Source organism: Octodon degus, unplaced genomic scaffold (assembly GCF_000260255.1).
Source record: "Octodon degus isolate 3935 unplaced genomic scaffold, OctDeg1.0 scaffold00051, whole genome shotgun sequence".
In the NCBI taxonomy this organism is placed as follows: domain Eukaryota; kingdom Metazoa; phylum Chordata; class Mammalia; order Rodentia; family Octodontidae; genus Octodon; species Octodon degus.
In genome coordinates this window covers 7,895,468-7,917,281 of record NW_004524627.1, presented here as the reverse complement: position 1 = coordinate 7,917,281, position 21,814 = coordinate 7,895,468, and the positions used below count along the sequence as shown (strand labels likewise).

General features: G+C 43.1%; 1 protein-coding gene across 5 annotated transcripts in view; it reads right to left on the bottom strand.

Moving 5' to 3' along the window:
• The window catches only part of Lrch1 (leucine rich repeats and calponin homology domain containing 1), a 196,840-nt gene extending 186,550 nt beyond the window's left edge, over window positions 1–10,290 (bottom strand). For all 5 annotated transcript variants that reach the window (XM_004633081.2, XM_023717263.1, XM_023717259.1 and 2 more), the window contains exon 1: window positions 9,784–10,290. In XM_004633081.2, the coding sequence (XP_004633138.1) occupies window positions 9,784–10,084 (301 nt within the window). In that variant the 5' untranslated portion in view covers window positions 10,085–10,290. The remainder of the gene's footprint in view (window positions 1–9,783) is intronic.
• Window positions 10,291–21,814: the final 11,524 nt, after the last annotated feature.

Here is a 21,814-nt window from a genome sequence, read left to right as displayed (position 1 = left end):
CCATCCCTCCTTCCATATGATAGGTGATTAAAATGCTCATCAGATTTTCTGTATTTGCCAATTTATTTGCTATTTGACATAATAAAACCTCTGCCTGTCTTGTTTAGAATCAATATAACTCGTTTGGATTCTGGATGAAATCCTGCTTACAGATATTGATGACCACGATCAATGAGGAAAAAATGACTCTAGAGACCTATCAAGCATCACAAAGAAAATGCAGAAGACACTAAATCTATGAAAGGTTGAAAAGGGCAGAGAGAGACAAGCTAGTGTCACACATGTGGGAGCGTTAATGTGGCTGTTTCTCCCCTCCACAGCAAGCCAAGCATTCGATGCATTTACTGAGCTTCTAACCCGCAGGCCTAGGTGAAAGCCAGAGACAGTCCAGTGCTAGATCCTAAGGAAGCAATGGTGTGTTAGTCCCACTTTCTGGTGCTGTAGCGAAGTACCCGAGTCTTTTACAGAGAAATGAGGTGTGTGAGGCCGCAGTTCCACTGTTTCAGCCTGCAGGGAGGGCCCCGCTGGCTATGGCAGGACACGGCAGAAAGGCAGGAAGGGGAAGTGCTGCATGCTGAAGAGGCCACACGCATGGGGTGGCTTCTTTTCCAATGGATGCTTCACAAGAACTACATTCATCTCTTTTGAGGGTGATACCTACAGTGAGGGCCTAAACCTGTTAAAGGCTCCACTACCTCTCCAAGTCCCAACACTGAGGAAAAAGATCCCAGCGCAGAACGCTTCTGGGATGCACACACACCATATCCAAACCACATCAGAGAGGGAATGAGAATGGCTTAGTCCTTGCTTCCTGGAAAGGTGGTGGTAAGGTCAGAGACAGACAAGTCAAAGGTCAATTTACTTAGGTGGGTAAGGACAGAAGCTATCAGTTTTATCAGGTAATATAGGCTGGATTGGGTCCACCACAATTCACACAGAAGTCCCTACCCCCAGGACCCCAGAATATGACCATATCTAGAGACTGGACCTTTAATGGAGTTTACATTGGGTCATATGGATGAACCTTAGTCCAATCTGACTGGGTCCAAGGAAGAGGGCATTTGGCCTCTCACAGAGATGTCAGGGATGGTGGACACAGAAAAGGCCACATAACAAACATGGGGAAAAGATGACCATGTTCAAGCCAAAGACAAAAGCCAGACCTACCAACACTTTGATCTTGGATTTCAAGTCTCCAGAACCATAAGAAAATGAAGTCCTATTGTTCAAGTCATTCAGCCAGGCATTTTGTTATGGAGGTCATAGCAAGCTACTAAAGTGGGCGTTGCTAAGAAGAAAAATGATGCCAGTGAGGAAAAGAAGGCCAGCACCAGGAGAATGACCGCAGATCAGCAAAATCTACATACTATGGGCTGCCTTAGTGACAGATCCTAGTTTCAGATTCAAAATGAAAGAACAATGGGGAGACAGACAAGCACTGATTCTCATCTGGCACATTCTATGCTAGACATGGATGACATATATAAAAGTCAGGAAAGGCCCTGGCTGGCTAAATTTCACCAGCCACAGAAGGAGGAAAAAGTTTGCACCTGGGGAAGGTACATTCATCTCCCCTTTTGTGAGGGAGTTTTGTTTCAAGATGTCTGGTACACACCTGAAAATGGTGATGGTCCTGAGCCCCACCTGTATTTTGGTTTTCCTTTGCATATGTACTGTGTTACAGTTTAGTGTACAAATTTGGCACAGCAAGAAATTAACAATAACAATAGATTATAACAATATAGGATCATAAAAGTGATGTAAATGTGGTCTCTTCCCCTCTCTCTAAAAGTCTTATTGGACAGATGAGAACTGTGGGATGAGATGAAGTGAGGGGAAGGACACAGGCACTGTGACACTGCTGTGGGTTACACAAGCACTGCCATACTGCCTCAATGGACCTAACAATGAAAAGTTACTAAGGAACTGGCCGGGCGGGTAGCATATACAGCACAGATACAGTGGACAAGGACAGTTAACACTGCAGGTGGGATGGAGCAGAGGCTGCTCCACTTCACTGCACCACTTGGAACAACTCAGAACCTAGCATTTCTGCACTGTTTATTTCTATAATTATCCACTGAATGTTTCTGGACTGTGGCTGACTATAGGTAACTGAAACCATGGGGAAATAAAACCAGGAAGGCAAAGTCACTGATAAGGGAAGATTACCCAAAGGAGATAGTAAAATTTGAAATGCACAAGGAAATAATACAAAGATGGCTTCAGGCTATGGAGTGTCAACACAGGGAGAGCCTAGAGAGGAAGCTGTTTGTATTGGACAGATATGAGGCTGCAAGAAGTGGCAGAGCACTAAGCAGAAGCTTACAGGACAGCAAGGAGATGACATACTAGGTAAGCGGCTCGAAAAGCAAAATAGAGGCAATCTGGAGGAGGGCGAGGGAGTCTGTTGATGGTCTTCTTTGAAGTGTCACCGTTGCCTGCAGAGATAAAGTAAGTCAAATTCAACCAAAGCTAACTGGACCAGGTCAGACGCATGGTTGCCATACCTCATGCTGTGCAGCATACACATCAGAACCAGAGAAGACTGGAAGGACATATTAGTAGCAGAATAATGCACACTGCACTACAGGGCTTAGTCAAGAGCAAGGCCATCTGAGAAGTCAGGGACCAGAAAAACTAAGATGTGAGCCTCCTTCGGCCTACTTGGCAACAACAGTGAGAAGAAAACCCAAGAACCACACAGCTTTCCTGAAACATCTCCCGCTCTGCTTAGGATCCCTCCAGGAGAACAACTTGGAGAAACAGCTGAAGGAAGAGAAACAAACACCAAGATCTTGGTTAACCCACCCCTGATGCAGTAAAAATGTGTAAGACTTTCAGGTAAGATGAGCTGACCTGCTTCAACATCAAAATTATTTTAACAACAACAACAACAACAACAAAAATCATGTTAACACAGAAGCAATAACTTCTCATTAAGGAAGAAAAAAAAACTAACCTCTGTTGTATCCTCCTCTAAGGCCAGCAAAGGGTGTAGTTGGGAAAAAATAAGAACATATGCAGAGATATGACTAAAAAGGCATTTTCCCTCTCTTGTGTTGCTCAAGGAGGCAAGCGAAGCCGAATTCTCACAGTTCATCAACATTCTGGTCATGCAAACAATCTCACTTTATTCTTGAATTACTTTACAGGAACAGATGGTTTCCAAATGTACTATTTCTTACTACAGTACATGGAAGCAACAGCACTGCAGTATTAAATTAAGATGAACAATAACAAAGGCATACTTCATGTTTGAATCTATTTTAGTAGGTCAGTTTTCCTAAATAAAGCCTGTCCTTTTTTTTTTTTTTTTTTTTTTTTTTTAACTATCTTGTTGGAATCTTGACTTCACTTTGTTTGCTTTGGGGCAGTTTTTTTTTTTTTTTTTCTTTCTTTCTTTGTTTTTGGTTTTGTTTTTGTTTGTTTCATTGTGGCTTTGTCAAATGGTTCAAAAAGCACTATTATAAGAAAACTCTGAAGTAAAAAGAAACTATCACACAATAAAAAGATAGTAGCAACAACAGAAGCTAAGTTTCCTATGAGTCATGCAAAAAGCTATCAACTATGTAAATATATTTGAGTTTTATGATTTATTATAATTTTGTAACTGGACATAATTGCTGAGAACAAATCGCCTCCATCTTAACTGACATAATCATTGAGATAGTTCACAAATTGGATGAATTAGCATATCTAAGCTCAGGCTCATTTGGCTGGGCATCTCTCTAAGGCTAAAGTTCAGTTTTCCTAAAAGGTAAACAGAATTGGGAAAATAGCCTCAAGAACAGGTTTTTGGGATACTTAGACAGAAGCTGAGTTTTGTAGCCTGGCAGATGAACCCCAAATCACCTTAAATAGCATTTCTGCTTTTTAATTAACTAAATTCTCTAGAAAAGCATGCAGAATACTATATACACTTACGCAGAGATGATTAAGAGGTACTAGGAATAAGTAACAACTGTCTGGTTTAAATATTTTTAATAGAATGCATATACATGAAAAAAGAGAGACAGAAAAGTACACAGAAAAGAAGGAACAGCTCGTGTTTAAACAAGCAATGATTAAATTGAGTAATGGGGTAGGAAAAGTCTATAAACATATCAGGACAGCAAAGGACTTCTGAATGGACTGACACCAGTGTGCTGGTTCTGAATTCGATTCCTAGCACAAGAAAGGGGGGCTTTAAATGTTGCTATGAAAGAATTATCAAACTACACCATGGTAAACTATGGTTAAATAAAAGAAAAACTGCTAGATGGTAAGTGTGCCAAACTCAGGCCTCCTATACATCCATCAAAACTCAAGTAAAATGGTACAGGGCCTGACAAATTATTCAGTAGAATCATTGCACTGATGAAGGTCAAACCTGGAGCTGTTCTTTTACAAACTGGCACAGACCAAAACTGCCCAGAGCTTCCCCAACAGACAACTGTATGCTATTATCCTAGAAGCTCCATTAGTGTATTTCTGGCTTTTCAATAAGGCAGTCTAAAATGTAAACAATGAGAATAGCATGTGTTTCCAAGGAGATTGATTTTGCCATACCACAGACACATGGAAGAGCGTATCTGGACCTATTTAGAGCCACGATAAACACAGAGAGCAGAGAGGGAGAGAAAAGACACACATATGCATATGTACATGGAGGGGGAGTGTCTCAGGGGTTCCAAAAGCCTTTAGATCAGAAGTCCTATCTCCCTCAAAAAGAGATTAATCAGCAGAAGAAAATAAGGATAGAACAGTTCATGGATGAATATTCAGAATACATGTAACAAATATAAAGACATTTATATGATTGCCTACCACAAAAAATGACAGTTACCTCTAATGAATTTAAATCAACAATAGATAAATAATTCAAAACTGGATATACTTAGAATACAGGTTTCAGAAAACACATTTGATTTCACAAGTTTCATTATATTTAATGTGGAAAATCTTTATGACCATAATTACAGAACAGAGCATGTTATCAAAAATGTATAATTTCTTCAATAAGGACTGTATGAATTCCAATGAGTGAGAGCCGAAAGGTTAATCATCAAGGACTCTCTCGGCCTGGAGGGGAGAGCAGGATGAGAGAAGTCAGTCCTGAGCAGGGAAGGATCGATCCCCGCAAAGCCCAGAGAAGCATCTGAACTGCTAACGACATTTGAGAGAGCAAGGCCAGCCAGGCCAGGGAGTTATTCCCAGAGGCTGACAAATCCCAGGCCTCAGCCATTTCCAAACAAAGTCCTCAAGCAAAGGGCCACAGGAGCCCAGTGCTGTTACCCCATGGTACAGTGGGAGTGCTGCGGGAGGACATGACCAGGGGACAGGCGTCAGTGTCTTCTCTTTTATTCCCAAAAGGTTAGAATCTTAGCGATGGGTTTTCAGTCCACATCTTAGAACCGTCTTTCCAACCACAAAGTATTCACGGGCATGTCTACCTCATCATATCCATCCTATAAAACCTGCTCCAAATCCTGCCTCCCTCATGGAAGTCTTTCCTAAGCATCTTCACAAACAGGATTGTTACCTCTGAAGTGGTAAGCTAAAGTGTGCTTTTGCAAAATATCTTTGAGGTCAGAAGCTGGGTATGAACCATATGCAGTCTGTTTGTTCTAAAGAAACATTTAGCATATCAACACTATTCTAGTCCTAATGGTTTCCTGGAATTGTTATTCAGCTTCTCATGTATCTTCTCATCTTACTATTTGCATTTACAGCACTCACCCTCAAATACAAATACTACGTATTCATGGCCAGAGCATCCAGTGGTAGAGCACTCACTTAGCCTATGTGAAGCCCTGGGTTTGGTCCCTGCACTGAAAAAAAAAAAAAAAAATCACACCCTCATTCAAGGCATACTTTTTATGCCTTTTGTTTTTGTTCCTGCCTAGAAAAGCTCTTTTATTTCTCACAGTCTGCTGATAGATCCTGACATCCAGGTGTGGTAGTGTACACCTGTAATTCCATCCACTCAGGTGATAGAGGCAGGAAGATTGCAAGTTCAAGGCCAGACTTGACAACTTAGTGAGATGCTGTCAAAGTAGCATTTAAAAAAAAAAAAAAGAAAAGAAAAGAAAAGAACTTTAGCTTTCAGTTGCAGCCCTTGCCTAGCACATAAGAGGCCCTAGGCCCATCCCCACAAACATACATGCACAGACAAAAAAAATACTGACAATGACACACTCCAGCCATTCCTCACGTAACCAGACTCGTTCCCTTATTTATTCCTCTTTTCACTCCTGTTTGTTTCAACCATGTAAGCATCTCTTTGAACTTCTATATCCCAATGATACTATTAATAAATCGCACTAGAAAAATTAAGGTTGCTTTCCTGATGTGCATACGGGGCCCAATTTAATGCTTCACTTTATATTTATTAGTCCTATCACTGTACTCTTGTCAATGTCAATATGACACAGCCTATACATGTATAAGACAAAGATATTACATCTATCCTAAAACTCTTCTGATTCATCCTGCAAAATTAATTTCTTCACTATCTCCCCATCCTGCCCCAACTAGGGCGAAGTGATACAGGGATTCTCTTTCCCACTGCTATGTCCCTGGTATCCACAATGAACTTAACAGATACTAGAAGGAACAGGGGTTTAAGTGAAGCTCCAGAAAGATTCCCAGATTAGGACCTTTCCATTTCTTGTCTTTGCTAACAGTAGCTAGCTGAGAACAGGAAGGATAAATAAATTCCCTCAGGAGTGAAATGGCTCACAGCTACACAGAAGTGTCATCTCGGGCATGCTGCCTGCCTCCTCTTCATCTCAGTCTGCCTGTCTGCAAATGAGGGAAGGAATATGCTCCTGAGGAGCACTCAGCATTATATGTCAAGTACTTAGCACAGCATAGGGCATGCGGTATGTGGTAATCGGCTCTTCTTGTCTTGTCCCTCTGGGTCAGTACCATCTGTACCTTTCCCATCTCGTGTACTGAAAGACTAAACTCTCACAACAAAACTGACTGAAACACAATGGGCTCAAAGGAAGAGCCTGAGCACTTTTTCCTACAAATAAAAGTATGAGCACTGGAGCACTGGAGCTTAGACTCCCCCTGAGCAGCTCAGGGCTTCTGTGTTTCTGTGCTTCCTCTTGGCCTTCACCTCATTTCAGACACACTACACTGCCCACGAGTTCAGTTCTGCACAGGCAACTGCCAGAAGAATTACTTTTTAAAAGTCATAAGCCAAATGACCTGTGTGATAAAAATAAACAGGGAGAAAAATTCTGATATGCGTCACTATCTTGCAAAATTTATAAAAAAATCTTTTTAAGGATCTTCACACGCCATTCTGATTTTAAGAGAGATCAGTAGTCTAAATATGAGCACAGGAACAACCACTATCTTTAATGTACATATTACTGTCTAACTTTGAACATCATTAGCTCTCTTAAAATGTAGAAATTGTCCATACTACCTATGCTGGCAGTCATTTTAACCATTTGTTTGTTTGTCTGTTTGTTTTGCCCTTAGGAATGAGAAGCAATGCTCAACTAAATATTTAGAACAAACAAAATACCTAAGGGTTTACACCTAGCTTCTGACCTCAAACGTATTTTCTAAAAGCAAATCTTTTAACACACACAAAAGAGAATCCCTGTATCATTCCTGGGAAGTTTTCACTCTAGTTGGAGGGAGAAATGGGTCCATAATGGGTAAATTTTGCAGGATGAATAAGAAGAGGTTTAGGACAGATGTAATATCTGTGTTTTATAAATGCACGGGCTGCTTTTTATTGACATTAACAAGAGCACAGTGACTCTGACAGTAATAAATTGAAGTATAAAATTGGGCCCCATAAAAAGGACGTAAAATGCACATCAAATGTCATGTAAAATAACTGGCTACATTCAATACCCTTTTCTCTCTTTTGGGATATACCTGCTTCCTGCAAAATCACCTACTTCCTTCCCCAGACCCCTTCCGTCTCAGTAAGTTCCTTTGCTCTCTCTGCCACAAATAATGTGTTATGGGATGAGGAATTAACATTAAGCTTCTGGATTTTAACTAATTAGAACTGTATGAACACTATACATGGTCAAATAAAACTCAGTATGAAAAACCAGCAAAACTCACAGCCTAAGCAAGCAGAGAAGAGAACAGGAACAAACATTTTTAAGCATCCACCTCACATGGCAGTCATAACTGAAAAACGTGACTCTGCTTTTAAAGCACTGGTCGTCTTCAAGAAACGCCAATACAGTGGACACACCAAGTTCACCTAACTGAGAAATAATCATCAGCCTACCTGAAGCAGAGGAACAGCTCTTAGCCCCACTACTGAACTGTACAAACATGATTACTGGTCCCGCCAGCTGTTTTCTGCAATCCTGCCCAATTCAGAATGTGCTTAAAGGCAGAGGGGAAGTAGACTTTATTAACATATTTTTTTTAAGTTAATGATTCAGGCAATTCTTGGAAAAGCTCTTACTTGAGATGTCACCAACAGTTCCTATCAACAGAGACTCCCCAGCTGTTAACTCTGGAAATTCCCTTTTTCTTGCCCATTCCCGACCAGACCATCCACAAATCCAAATGACAAAGTTTACTGACCCTGGGACCTTCTTGTTCCCGTGAACTCAGAACTCTATTCATTAGGGCTCAGATAAGTGTCTAGTGAATTATAGGGAATATGTGGCACTAGAAACCTAACACCACTGGCTTCCTTGCCCCGCCCCCTTCCTCCTCTATAGGAGGAAACTGCAAGGTTCTAAGTGGAGGCTGAAGACCTCCAGGATCCAGGGTTCTGGCCACAGGCCCAGGACGCTATGACAGCCACAGGGTCTGGCCATGGTTCCACATGGGAGCACCCTCGGCCCTGGGAAATGCTGGTCGCTCGCCAGGATACAAGCCGTACCCCAGGGAGCGGAACAGGACAGTCGGGAACCCAAGTCAGACGTGCACGAAATCCAGGCCCAAATCCCATCCCACCAAGCTCCTTCCTGTTCATGGATCCCGCTCCTACAACTCCTAACTACCAAAGAGAAAGCAGACGTCTCGGAAATATGTCAACACATGACATAACTTGAAAAAGCAGGCTGCTTATTGGCGCGAGTTACAACTTGCCGGGTTCACGCTGGAAAACCGGCTCGCTTTAATTACTTTTCTTTCACTAGGTCCATGCTTCCCCTCCAGGGCCCCCGCAAAGGTCGAGTTCCTAAGACCAGGTAGTTGGCGACAGGACCAAACTGCATGGGTGGTGGGCAAAAGCAAGGCAGGCGGTAATCAATCGCTTCCGAAGCGACCGGCAGCCTCGGGTTCACGACAACCGCGGGGGCTCTCGGCTCCCTCCACAAGCGCAGGAAGAGGAAGGCTCGCCAGCCCTCGCAGGCGGCGCGGAGGTGCCAGATCGCGCCGATGCCCCAGGGTCGGGCGAGGGCGTGCCACCTTTGTCTGACTTCCCCATCCGCACGAGCGTCGCCCCCATACAGAGGGTCTGCCCGGTGCGGGGCGCAGCCGCGGATGTGGGCGCTCGGTTCCGGCCCGCGCGAGGCCCAGGAAGGCAGCCTGGAAAGGTGGCAGCGCCGGCGCACGGTGCGCGCCCGCAAGCCCAGCCCCAAGCCTCCTCCCCGGGGCCCGAGCGCATCCCTGCCGTCCTGGCGCGGCACCGCGGGGCCGGACGGACCCCCGCACCCTCCCGGCCCCGCTTCTCCCTCGGGTCCAAGGAGCCCCGCCGCGGCCCGCCCCCAGCCCGCCGCCCGCCACCGCGTCGGGGAAGGCGCGACAGCCCGCCGACAGCGCCCGAGCACACACCCACTGCCCGCCCCGGCCTCTCACCGGCCTGCACCGTGTCCGAGAGGTCGTGCCCTGGGGCAGCGTTCCTGGGGAATTCCTTCAGTTTCCGGGCGCTCAGGTTCAGCCCCCCGGAGTTGGCCGCCTCCTCCAGCGCGCGCTCCAGGCCCCGGTTCAGGGGCAGGTTGAAGCCCCCGCTGCCGCCGCTGCCCGCGCCGCCGCCGGCTCCGGCCCCGCCGTGGTGGAGGTGGTGGTGGTGGTGGTGGTGTGGGTGGTGGTGTGGGTGCAGGGTCGCCAAGGAGAGCGCAGGGGCGAAAGGTTGGGGTTCGCTCCCCGGCGTCGCCATCTTCTCCCGGCCCCCCGCCCCGCCCCGCCGCTCCTGCGGAGGTCACGGCCGTCCCTGGCGGGGAGCGCGCGGCTCGGCTGGATCCGTAGAGCCTGCCCGGAGGACGCGGGAGAGCGGCGGCGGCCGCCGGAGCGCTCGGAGCGGCAGCGAGGCTCGGCCGCCGAGGTTTCCCGTCCCCGGGCGGCGGCGGACTGCGGCGCGGCGGCAGCAGCGCGCATGTGTCTCCTCGCGCGCCCTCCTCTCCGCTCTCCCCTCCTCCGCCGCCTGCTCTCCTCTTCCTGCCCCCGCGAGTCCGTCCCGCCCGAGCCCCGCAATCCGCCCCGAAATCCGAGCCGCGCGCCGCCTCTGGTGCCTTACAGCGAGACTCCCGATCCGCCCAGGAGGTTTTAGGGCACAGGGAATTTTAGATTTTAGGCGAGGCAACGCATGAAATTTGTAGTACACTGAGCTCACGGGGAGGAGAATTACGCTGAAGGTTTGACCACAGCCCCCCGCGAGGCAGTCTTCACTACTGGATTAGCCCCACGGACCCACCCCGCACCTCGCATTTGGGCGCTTACAGCGGATCAGGAGCCGATCTAGGTGGTATCCGTAAATTCTCTCTTTGAATCCATGCGCCCCTAAATGGAACTACTGCTTCCCTTGAATACAGAAAGTAATTAAGAAACTTATTTAAAGTTCTTGCTGCAGAGGTGGCTCTGGATTCGAATTTCAGACTCTTAAGTGGTCGCCCCTTGGCGTAGGCTCCAGGACTAGACTACCAGCATGAACTGACAAACACACTGTGGCTGTGTGGGATTGGCAACCCACAGTAGAAAGCCACAGACCCAGGAAGGAAGGATGTTGAAAAGGGATCGTTTGGGAGGTTTTGTTTAGTTTAATTTTGTTGGGGGAGGGTAGACAGACTACTTTGTCCTATAAAGGAGAAGGCCAAAAAAAGGAGAGGGCCTGGCTATGACTGAGTGAGTCCCAACTTGGTTTGTGCTAGAAGAGGTTAGAAAGCCAGTCACCCAGCGAGTCATTAGGGCCCAGCCTGAGCTGAGCTTACTTAGGTACTGCCAGTACCATCGTGCTGCTTCCTGTCCCGTGGGGCGCAGCATTCCCGTTCCGTCATGCATGACCCAGGGTGAATGCCCCGGCCTAGGTCTGGAGGTGTCAGGGAACATCTGTCACCCACGGGTGGACCAGCAGGGAGACTGATAGTCTCACTCCTTTCCCAAAGCTTCATCTCCATCTCTCTAGGGTCTTTGTTTTTGCTCTTTACCCAAAGCCTTATGGTCCCTATAGGTTGATGGCTTGGGGAAACGTGGCTGGCGATCAAGGGAAAAAAAAAAAAAATCAGAGTTTTTTTTCGGGAGAAGTGTGATGACGAAAGCATCAGGCTGAAAATTGTGAATTCATGGTCTCAGCATGTCAGCGTGGCATGCTCTGTGTCACTTGTGACCCCTGTTGCTAGTTGCCCCTTAATTCCTGCGAAATTCTTGGTTGAAAACAAATCTTAGCATTTTCTTAAAAGAAACAAGCGCCACCTGCTGGTGTCCTCCCAACCTCCTCTCCTCTTTTTCTCCCAGGCTTTTCAAAATTAATTATGAAAATAATGAAGGAAAGCATACTTGTAGCACTTAAGAATTAATCTGCCTCTACCTGTTTCCCTTGGTTATGTCCATAAAATTCCAGTAAAAAACAGAAACACAAGAAATTTCAGTGGAAGTTCTTCAGCTGAAACTCGATTATAGTGATCAGTGTACACAATGTACCTGAGGACATCCAGCTGACTGCAGATTTAGTCCAAATTAAGAATTGTTGGGGTACCTCATATAGGATATACCTTTTAAAAAAGAAGGCCACTAATTTTTTTAGCGGAAATAATAGCAATATGAGTCTATGATTGTTCTTTAAACAAGTGTTCAAGTCCTTATGCTAGATAGACCTACTTATTGCAGCTTGGTTTACCTCCTACAGATTACTAATGTATATGTTCCTCAAGGTAGGTACCTACTCATCTTAGAAACTTCCTCCTGGTATCCCAGAAACTAGGGGTGTACCTTGTATGTAATGAGCATACAATGAGTATTAATAGTTAAGTATTGCACAATAAGCCATTGTTCAACAGCTTGCTATTTGTTGATAGATCTTTAAAGTTTCAAATGATTTCCTTGCATAAAGAAGTGTTTTTGTCAAGAGTACTTGACCCTGGAAACTGATCTTGATTATTTCTAAATATTCAAAAACATGACGAGCCGTTTCCCCACTGTATTCCTTCTTCATAGATTTGATGTTTTGTTTTGGACAGCACTGGGGACTGAACCTGGGGAGCACTGAGTTTTATCCCATCCTTTTTCAATTGTTATTTTGAGACAGGGTCCTGCTGAACTGCCCAGGCAGGACTCAAGCTTTCAATCCTCCTGCCTCAGTCTCCTGAGTAGCTGGGACTACAGGGATGCACCACTCTGCCTGGTTTCTCTGTTATTTAATACTCTGGTTATTTCTGATGAAAACAGCATCTTCTTTCAGTTCTCCTCTTGCCTCCCTATGCATCTGTTCACAACTGGCCATTGTTTAGCCCATGGGAGCCTGATTGTACTCAGACCACCCCCTTCCTGATTCTCATCTTTGAATTTTATAAGCTGTCCAGTATATGGTTTGTCCCTCATACCTCCACGTTCACTATCTGCTGGTTTAGTGTCTTCAGATTCAGTCAACATGGAGCCGGGGAGATGGCTCAGTAGAATAAGCTCTTCCCTGGCAAGTGCAAGGGCCTGAGTTCAATCCCCGATTCTGCCAAAAAAAGATTCAACCAACTATTTATAAAAAATATTCAGAAAAATGTATAAAATGAAATTCAAAAAAAGACGGCGACCCATTTGGGAGGTGTAAAAAATCTTCCTGCACTCAAAAAAGATGCCAAGGCCCCTTTACTCTTGTGTGAATTACAGCACTATGGACAAGCGTATAAAAACCAAATTTAACCAGGGAATGATGGCATTTGCCTGTATTTCCAGCATTTAGGAGGCTAAGGCAGGAGGATCATCACAAGTTCAAGGCAACCCTGGCTACACAATGAGTTCAAGACCAACCTCGAATATATAGTGAGACGCTGTCTTATAAAACCAAAAGCAAAACCAACCAAACAAACAAACCTTAAGGGTTTTTATCTTGTATTTCTTTATGAGACATAGATGGGGGAGTGGTGTTCAGCACACGCCACCTTTCTGAAAATCACTAAGAGCTCTTTTGGTGAGATTCCAAAGTATTGTCTGAAGGGTGAGCGTGGTCAGCCAGGTTTGTTCTTCCTTGTCTGGACTGCCCTCCAGCCAAGGAAACGGGACAAGAGGAGGATAGCACAGGTCCAGTTCTCCCTGCAGATGCACTTACACATTAGTCTCTCCACTGAAAATTTAAGCAAAACACATGGACACCAGAGTCAATGAAAGCAGCTGTTTTGACCTCAAAGGTAGCAGTGAGGACTTTATAGTTTTTGCCTCATCTTCTTCCCTTTGCTTTTCTTTCCTTTCTCCTAAAAAAGGAACAAGAAGATTCCATGATTAACAGATTAACATCACTCTTTCCTGGTAACTCCTTTCACAATGTACTAATAAATTCTTTTTGTACTGTCTCTATGAATATTTATCTATAAATGATCAGAATATAATATATTCATTGGCTTTTAAGCCTTTTTATTACTCTCTAAGTGACTCAAAAAGTAATGCTGTCTGAGATATTTATATGTTGTATTATAACTAATACCACCAGTGTAAGTATCTGAAGATAATAAATATTACTATTCTAGATACGTTTCGCAAATTTGTCTTGTATTCCAAAATACTGATCTATGAACCATTAGTGACAAAATGACCTTGAGAAAATGACACTGTTCTAAGTTTCTTATATAAATCTAAAGACACTCAATTTCTAAAATAGGGTGTAATTTTGAATTGGTGTAATTTCTGTATTTTATTATGTTTTTCTTGCATGAAACAAAACTTAAACCAATGGTAATACAGGTTGAGCATCCCTAATTTGAACATATGAGCTGCAGAATATTTTTTAAAATCTGAAACTTTTCAAAAGCTAACAATATGACACAAGTGAAAAGTTCTGTATCTGAACTCATGTGACAGGTAGCAAACCCCCACAGTACTCAAAGTAGTGTATACAATAGCCTTTAGGCTACCTGTAAAATGTGTATATGAAATAGAAAGAAATTTTATATGTAGTCTTGTGTCTTATCCCCAGATATCTCAGTGTGTACATGCAAATATTCCCAAGTCTGAAACACTTCAGGTCACAAGCACTGCAGATAAGAGACTCTCTGTCATACATACATGGTAATATTAATCTGTTTTGAAAGAAAAACTAGGTTTGTAGAGTTAAAATTTTAATGTTCTTTACATGTGAAACAGCTGGAAACTGCTTAGATTTTTGACTATTTTCTGTTATAAAATTTCTGTTAATATATAATTGCACATATTTATTGATATAAAGTTTTTTGGGGTTTTGTTTACAATACTAAGGATTGAACTGAGAGATTCTTTTCCACTGATCTATGCCTTAGACGTTTTTAAAATAAACTTTTTTTGAGACAGGGTCTGATTAAATTGCCTCATCCGGCCATGAACTTGAAGTTCACCTGCGCCAGCCTCTCAAGTAGCTAGAATTACAGGCATGAGGTGCCACGCCCAGCCAGGATTTTCTTCAGAGGGAGTTAGTCATATCTATTGCAGTTGCATGCTTTGAGCATGTTCTTAAACTGCATTCACACCCACTGTGATTTTATGTAATGCCCACACATCCTTGTGAGAGTGTGGGTTTGTTTGGGTATTCACTTCTATCCTGTTTTCCATGCCTTATTCTAGAAATTCTCTTCAGTCTGAACAGAAGATGTTGGCTGCCTTTATACTCTTCAGTCTGTCACGGTTTCAGTTGTCCAGATCTATCTTTTCAACCTCTCTGCCCCAAACTCTAGCCTTTCACAGGGACCAGGTCTTCCTGCTCATGGACCAAAGCTGCAGCAGCTTCTGCCACTTGGGCAAGCCTGGCCCCGCCTCAGCTCCTGTTCTCTTCTCACATCTCTTCACAGAGTACCAGCTCCTAGACCACGCTCCTAGACCCCAGCAGCCACATGAGCTCAACTGCCCTAGCATCACCCCAGCAGCTGAGCTTGAGATAACTATGGAGTGTTGGCACTTTGTGATGAATAAAGGCGTTTGGTCTCTGAAAGGCTTGCCATCACTGTCCTAGAGCAAAGAGATGTCATCCAACCTTTAGACAGCAGCGCCTAACAAATAAAGACACGATGGAATCTGGGCCATCCAGATACAGTTCTCAAAGAAGCTGTCTTGTGGAGCTACTCTGAACAACAATAAAGGATCAGGGCGTGGGGGAACAGTCAGGTATGCTGCAGTCTTTGTTCTATTTTTAGAAATATACCTGGACTCATGATGAAATGCCTGTTTGTGTACTCTTTATCATTTTAAATCAGTACTGTCTAAAAATAATAAACTTGATATTATAATCAACCATATAGCAGAAACAATTTCCTGACCTAGAATTTAAGAGCAATTAACAGCACTCTGAAACAGCTTGTGTGGAAAATAGAACATGATCCACTCAGAATAGAAAGCTGATTTAAATAAAAAGAGTATCTTTGGCTAATGATCGGTTGAGTCCTCCTTAAATAAGTTTTAAGGGGAAAAATCAGTCATGGGAAGTTTCCTAAGAGGCAGCCTGGAAGTCACTGGAAAATGAAGGACACCAGCTAGCAAGACTTCAACTTCGAAATACCCCCAAAAAATGAGAACTAAGTTTTTAAAGATATAAGTGTTAAATAATAGATTAATATCAGATGATAGCTTTACTATAATTGTTTCATCTATTTATTGTAGTTAATGTTTTTTATAGGGTTATGATATTACTGGCTGATAATTTAATGCATTATCGAATTTTTTAAAGGAAGCAATCACTGATTTGTAAACAAAAGACAACTTGAATGGTTAAACTGAAGCGGCATTAGCCAGAGTGTGGCTAAAATTCATTAGTTCTGAATTTTAGCTCTTTAGGCTGCTAACAGACATTATGAATAAAATGTGGTATGGCCAAGTAAGTTGAGGAGACAGAAGTCCAATAACAAGGATTGGAAGTTATTTCACTATGAGGCCTCTGGATTCTTAGCTGTGCTGTTGGAGATCGTGAATATACGAGAAGGAAAGAAGATTGCTTTGCGGTTTTCTCATAGACGTTTGTCTGATGGATCTCTGCTTGAAGACAGTTAGCCAAGGACCACGCTTGGAAGAACTTCTGACTGGGATGATCTCTCTCACTTTGATTATGAATATCATAGTTCAACCGATCAAAATGTACCTCCCAGGCAATGCCTACCATGATCCAGCTGTTGTAATGCAGCGCCTCCTCAGCAGATAGCACTGCGGGCCCATTGCTCAGGAGGTGGATTTTAAAAGGATGGAACAGTTTTCCTACTTGCTCTTAAGGTACTTTGTACCTAGCTAAAACATTAATTTATACATTCCCCCAAAACAGTTTTTAAGATTATGGATATCATTGCAGGAATGTTTTCCAAGTCCAAGCTATAATTAGTGTGCAGCCAGATGCAGAGCAGCTCCCAGAGTGGCTCTGCTCCCTCGGTTGACTAGGAGTTGCTCTGTGGCCAGAGGGTCGCTGTGCCTCCTCTACTGGATGATGCTATCACTGCTCATGTTGTGCACTACATGCTATTTCTTAAATCCTTGCAGTAAATAAATTCAATGAGCACATCACAGCTGAACTTGAGAAACAAGCCTGGACAAGGAAGTAAGTAATGGTGCAGAAGCAAAGGAACTCTATCATTTGATTCTTACTCCACACAAGCTGGATCGACATCACAACCCGCAACTGTTCACAGTAATACTGTCCACCATAGGTCAGAAGCAAAACAGTTAAACTTCATTCCATTTTAGGTTCGTGTAGCAAAAGCAAAATAAGAATGAAGAGGATTGGTATTAGGGGGCTGACCAAGGAGCAGGCTCATTCCAGTGAAGGTGCACAGTACTGGATTCCCTTACAATGTCCTCAAGAAAGTGTGGTGGTTGCTCAGGTCACGGCCTCTGAAAACCCTAGAAAATCTAAGAGCAAAGGTGATGCCAGCTCTGTGGCCTGAAGCAAATTCCTATCCATATCAGGGAGTGCAGAGCATAGAGCCCAGCTCTTGGTGAAATGTCTGGCAGGAAAACAAGATCCCAGGCCAACTGGCTGAGATTCAAGATGGGCTCCTGGCACAGTGGCAACTGCAGTCTCACCATGATGCACTTTAGTAACAAACTATTCTGCAAAGATAGACTCTTTAGAAACTGCCAACAGTGGTTGTCTGTGGGAGGAAAACTAGAAGGGCTGGAAGAGAGATTTACCTTTCTTCGATAACTTTTGTTCAGTCAAAATGTTTCACCTTGTGAATCTATACCTTTTAGAAGCATTTAATTACAATTTAAAGGTACCAGTTGATGTCAGCCATGGTGGTGCATGCCTATAACTCCAGCACTCAGGAGGCTGAGCCAGGAGGATTGTTGCAAGTTTGCACCCAGCCTGGACTACATAGTATGTTCAAGGCCATCCTGAACTACATGGCAAGACTGTCTCACAAAATAAAATCTCAAATAAATGAATGAATAAAATAAGATAAAATACCAGTTGAGGAAATTAAGCCTGGAGCAATTATCAACGGGGAAATGTGGGTGTGTCTCAAGAGCATTTCAGCAATATAAGAGTCTGCAGCATGCACTGGAATTAAGGAAACCAGAGAAAATAGTGTTACCATTGTTATAATGATGAGTGGCGAGAAGTATCACTATTGGACTAAGATGAGGCGGAAGACTGCAGAAGGATGAATGATAACAATACTTGAATGGAAAGGTCCACAGGGGCAGGCACAAAGCTTTGCTGATGTGCTTCTTCACCGTGGCGATGTCTGGCATGAAGGAGAGATGCTCAGAAAGGCTGTGTGCTCTGTCTTCACAGCAGGAACAGGAGACGGGGACCACAGAACACCCTCTCTCCTATAAGAAAGCAGTTTCAGAACAGCTTGTAAATAGCCGGACTGTAGAAGAGAAAGGAAGCAAAAACAGGGTGAAACTTCCTTTTCCAACCATGTAGAGATGAGGAGAAAGGAAAATATTAATAAGTGATTTAAAAGGCAAAGAGCACAAAACATGCTGTGTAATTTTCAAGAAGATAATCTAAGGAAATTTGAAAAAAAAAGTAACAGTGCCATGAAGAAGGTAAGAGTCCAAGAGAGAAGTGCAAGGAGGAAGATAGACAAGCATCCTCCAGGGGAAAGGCAGGGTGGGGTGAGAAAGGAGGGGTCAGAGCAGATGAACAACTTGGCTGCCTCCTCTGAGCCTAAAGCAGAAGATCAGGTCTGCCACAGTAATAATCCAGAGACTTGAAAAACTGTACAATAAAGGGCCAAGAATCTAAGTACAAGTGGCACATGTCCTCACATACCAGTAATCCCAGAACTCTCGGAGGCTGAGGAAGGGAGATGGAAGTCCAGCTTGGGCAACTCAGTGATTCGTCAAGATCCCATCTAAAATAAAAAAATAAAAATAAAAAGAATTGGGGATATAGTTCAGTGCAAAGGCCTGGTGGTAAATACCTAGAAATAGTGGGGAGGGAAGGGTGACTCTAAATATATACTTCCTGCTAAGAGCAGAATACAATAAAAAGGGAGATTTATGAACAATCCACACTTGAAACTGTAGGACAGTTTACAGTGCTGCTTCATTGTAGTGGAAAATATTTGCTACCCGGTTTTTTGACCCTAACCAGTAAATGAACTGTCACTGAATTCTTAGTGTTGCCCATAGTTGGTTTTTTTTTTTCCCTTGGATATCTACTTACATGTCTATAAACTGAAAACTTAAATCTTCCTTAAAACAAATACCTTGGTGTGTAGGATAGAAAAATAAACAAGCATCTAATAAAGGACTGGTTCCTTTCCTTATTTTTTTTTTTTTTTGTAGTTTTTAGAAAAGGTTCTAAAGGGTATTCAGGTTCTCACTGTTAGATAAGACTTGTAGTGATCTACCTGTTTACAGCCTCCCAATAGCTGGGATTACAGGCATGTGCCACCAGGCCCAGTCTCAATTGCTGTTTCAGTGTGCCCTGGAGCTGGCATAGAAGGCCTGAAGATTGAACTCCCGGCCCTTGCACCTGCTTGCTTTAATTCACTGAACTATTTGGCCAACCCCTGTTTCCTTTCAAATTATTGTCCATAGTCAGGGTCACCCTATGGAGTTTGGAAAAAGCCTGTCAACTCCTAAGTCCAGGAGGACTTGGAAACCTGTCCAGCCTTCCTCATTCTGCAGATTGGGAAATTGAGGTAAAGACATGAAGGTGAACTACCCAATGTCACCTGACTGGCTAGTACAGGATGTCAACTGGCACTCAGGTGTCCAGTTCCTATTTAATGTTTTCTCCTAGTTCCTTATGAGAATAGAAGTCATCCACTATGGAATTACCTTGCCACAGTTGTTGGTTGTGGTTCCTTCCACCAACATGGCTCATCTGCGTTCTGACTAGGTATGACCACTATGGACTGGCTCACAGGGCTGAGGCCAGGGAGAGGTTATGTTCAGAGCTGTTCTAAAGGACCCGAGAGTCTGGCTGCTTTTCTTTGGACAAGAAGTGTGCCCAGGGTGAAATCTGAGTCCAAAGATGAGACAAACTATAAAACCGTGTTTGTTGGCATCTACTTCATGCTCTGACCTTCAGAACCCCTTCTCTCCTTTTCTTTGACCTTCAGAATTCTATTGTGAGCTAGAGAAAACATCGAATTGTTATGTGGAACCAGAAGAGATGCAAAAAAGCAGAAGCAGTCCTGGCTAACAGAAGCAAAGAGAATGACATCACAATCCTAGACTTAAGTTTATATTACAAAACTACAGTGATTAAGAAACAACCAATCAACCAACAAACAAAAGATAACCCAGCATGGTGCTGGCACACAAATAAAGACATGAGGATCAATGGAATAGGATAGAGGGTTGGAAAACAATCCCAGGCATGTTCAACTATTTGATCTTTGACAAAGGAACCAAACACATTCTGGAGGAAAGGTAGACTCCATAATGGTGCTTGGAAAACTATCCAGATGTATATCTCTGACCTACATTTAAATAAAAGCAAAATGGATCAAAGAACTAGATGTTAAAACAGACACAATCTGCTGGAAGATAAAATAGGTAAACCTCTTCAAGTCACATGTATAGGCAAGGACTTTCTGAACAGTAGTTGTACAGGGAATAGTACCAAGAATCAACAAATGGGACCGTAGGGCTGGCAAGATAGCTCAGCGGACTAAAGCACCTGCTTAGGCAAGCTCAGGGACCATGGTGCAATCCCTGGCACCACATGTCATGCCATCCCACCTGCAGGGCAGACTGAGCCATCCCAAGAGTCTGGGCATAGTGGTACATACCTGTAATCCCAGTGCTGGGGAGGCTGAAAACAGAAGAATCACTGAGTTTGATCTGCGTAGTGAGGCCCTGTAACAACCAAATACATTAAAAACAAACAAATAGGACCGTAGTAAATTAAAAGCTTGTGAACAATAAAAGAAACAAGAGTGAAACGAAAGTATACAAAACAGAAAAAAATATTGCCAACTATTCTTCAGAGGACTAATATCTACAATATATAAAGCACTCAAAAAATTAGATACTCCCCAAATGAAAGACCCTATCAAAAACTGAGGAAGTAAAATCAACAGATACTTCATGGAAGAAGTGGTATAAGTAGCCAATAAATACATGAAAAAAAAGCTCCATATCTCTAGGTATTAGAGAAATGCAAATTAAACTTACAACTCATACATAAATTGTTTTACATATAATTTTAAAGGTAGTAGAAACTCTGAAGCTTCTAGGGCTGCTCAGGCATTGTCAAGCAGATCCACATCCAAATACTGAGATGTTATCTTACCTCAAAAAGGCTGATCACCATTAAGAAATCAAATAATAACAGTATAGAGATTCTGCAAAAACAACAAAACTAGAAATTCTATTTGACATAGCTATTCCCCTTTTAGAACTCTTCCCAAAAGAGTTCAAGACATCATCGTATAGTAACGTATGTGCACTCATGTTTATAGCAGTACAATTCATAATAGTTAAATCTTGGAGGCAGTTTATATGTCCATCAACAGAGGAATGGATAAAGAGAATGTGGTAATTACTAACAATAGAGTACTTCTCTGCTATAAAAATGATGTCATTTATAGGAAAATGAATCTACCTCATAATTATGTTAAGTAAAATAAATTAGACACACAAAGTTAAATATTATATGGTTTCTTTTATATGAGAAACTCAAATTATAAAGAGAAAAATAAAAGACAGGTAACAGAAAGTAAGGAGCTAGATCCTTCTCAGATGGGAAGGGGTTCAAGAGATGGAGGGAAGAGAAAGAATGAAAGGGAGAGAGTTAAGAATTCAGATGTGTTATGTACCATGTGTACACATATGTACCAGTACCAACTCCACACAAGAAATGCAGACATTATGTATGGCAAACATTAAAAATGTTTTTTTTTTGAAAAATTCTGATGGGATCTGAAAGGCTGGATGGGTTTCCCTGGCCTCCAGACCAGTGACCACAAAATATTTTGAAAGTAGCAGATAATTTGAATTTCTCTTTTACAAGAGGCTCTACTACCTTCTACCCAGAAAATTTAACATTCTA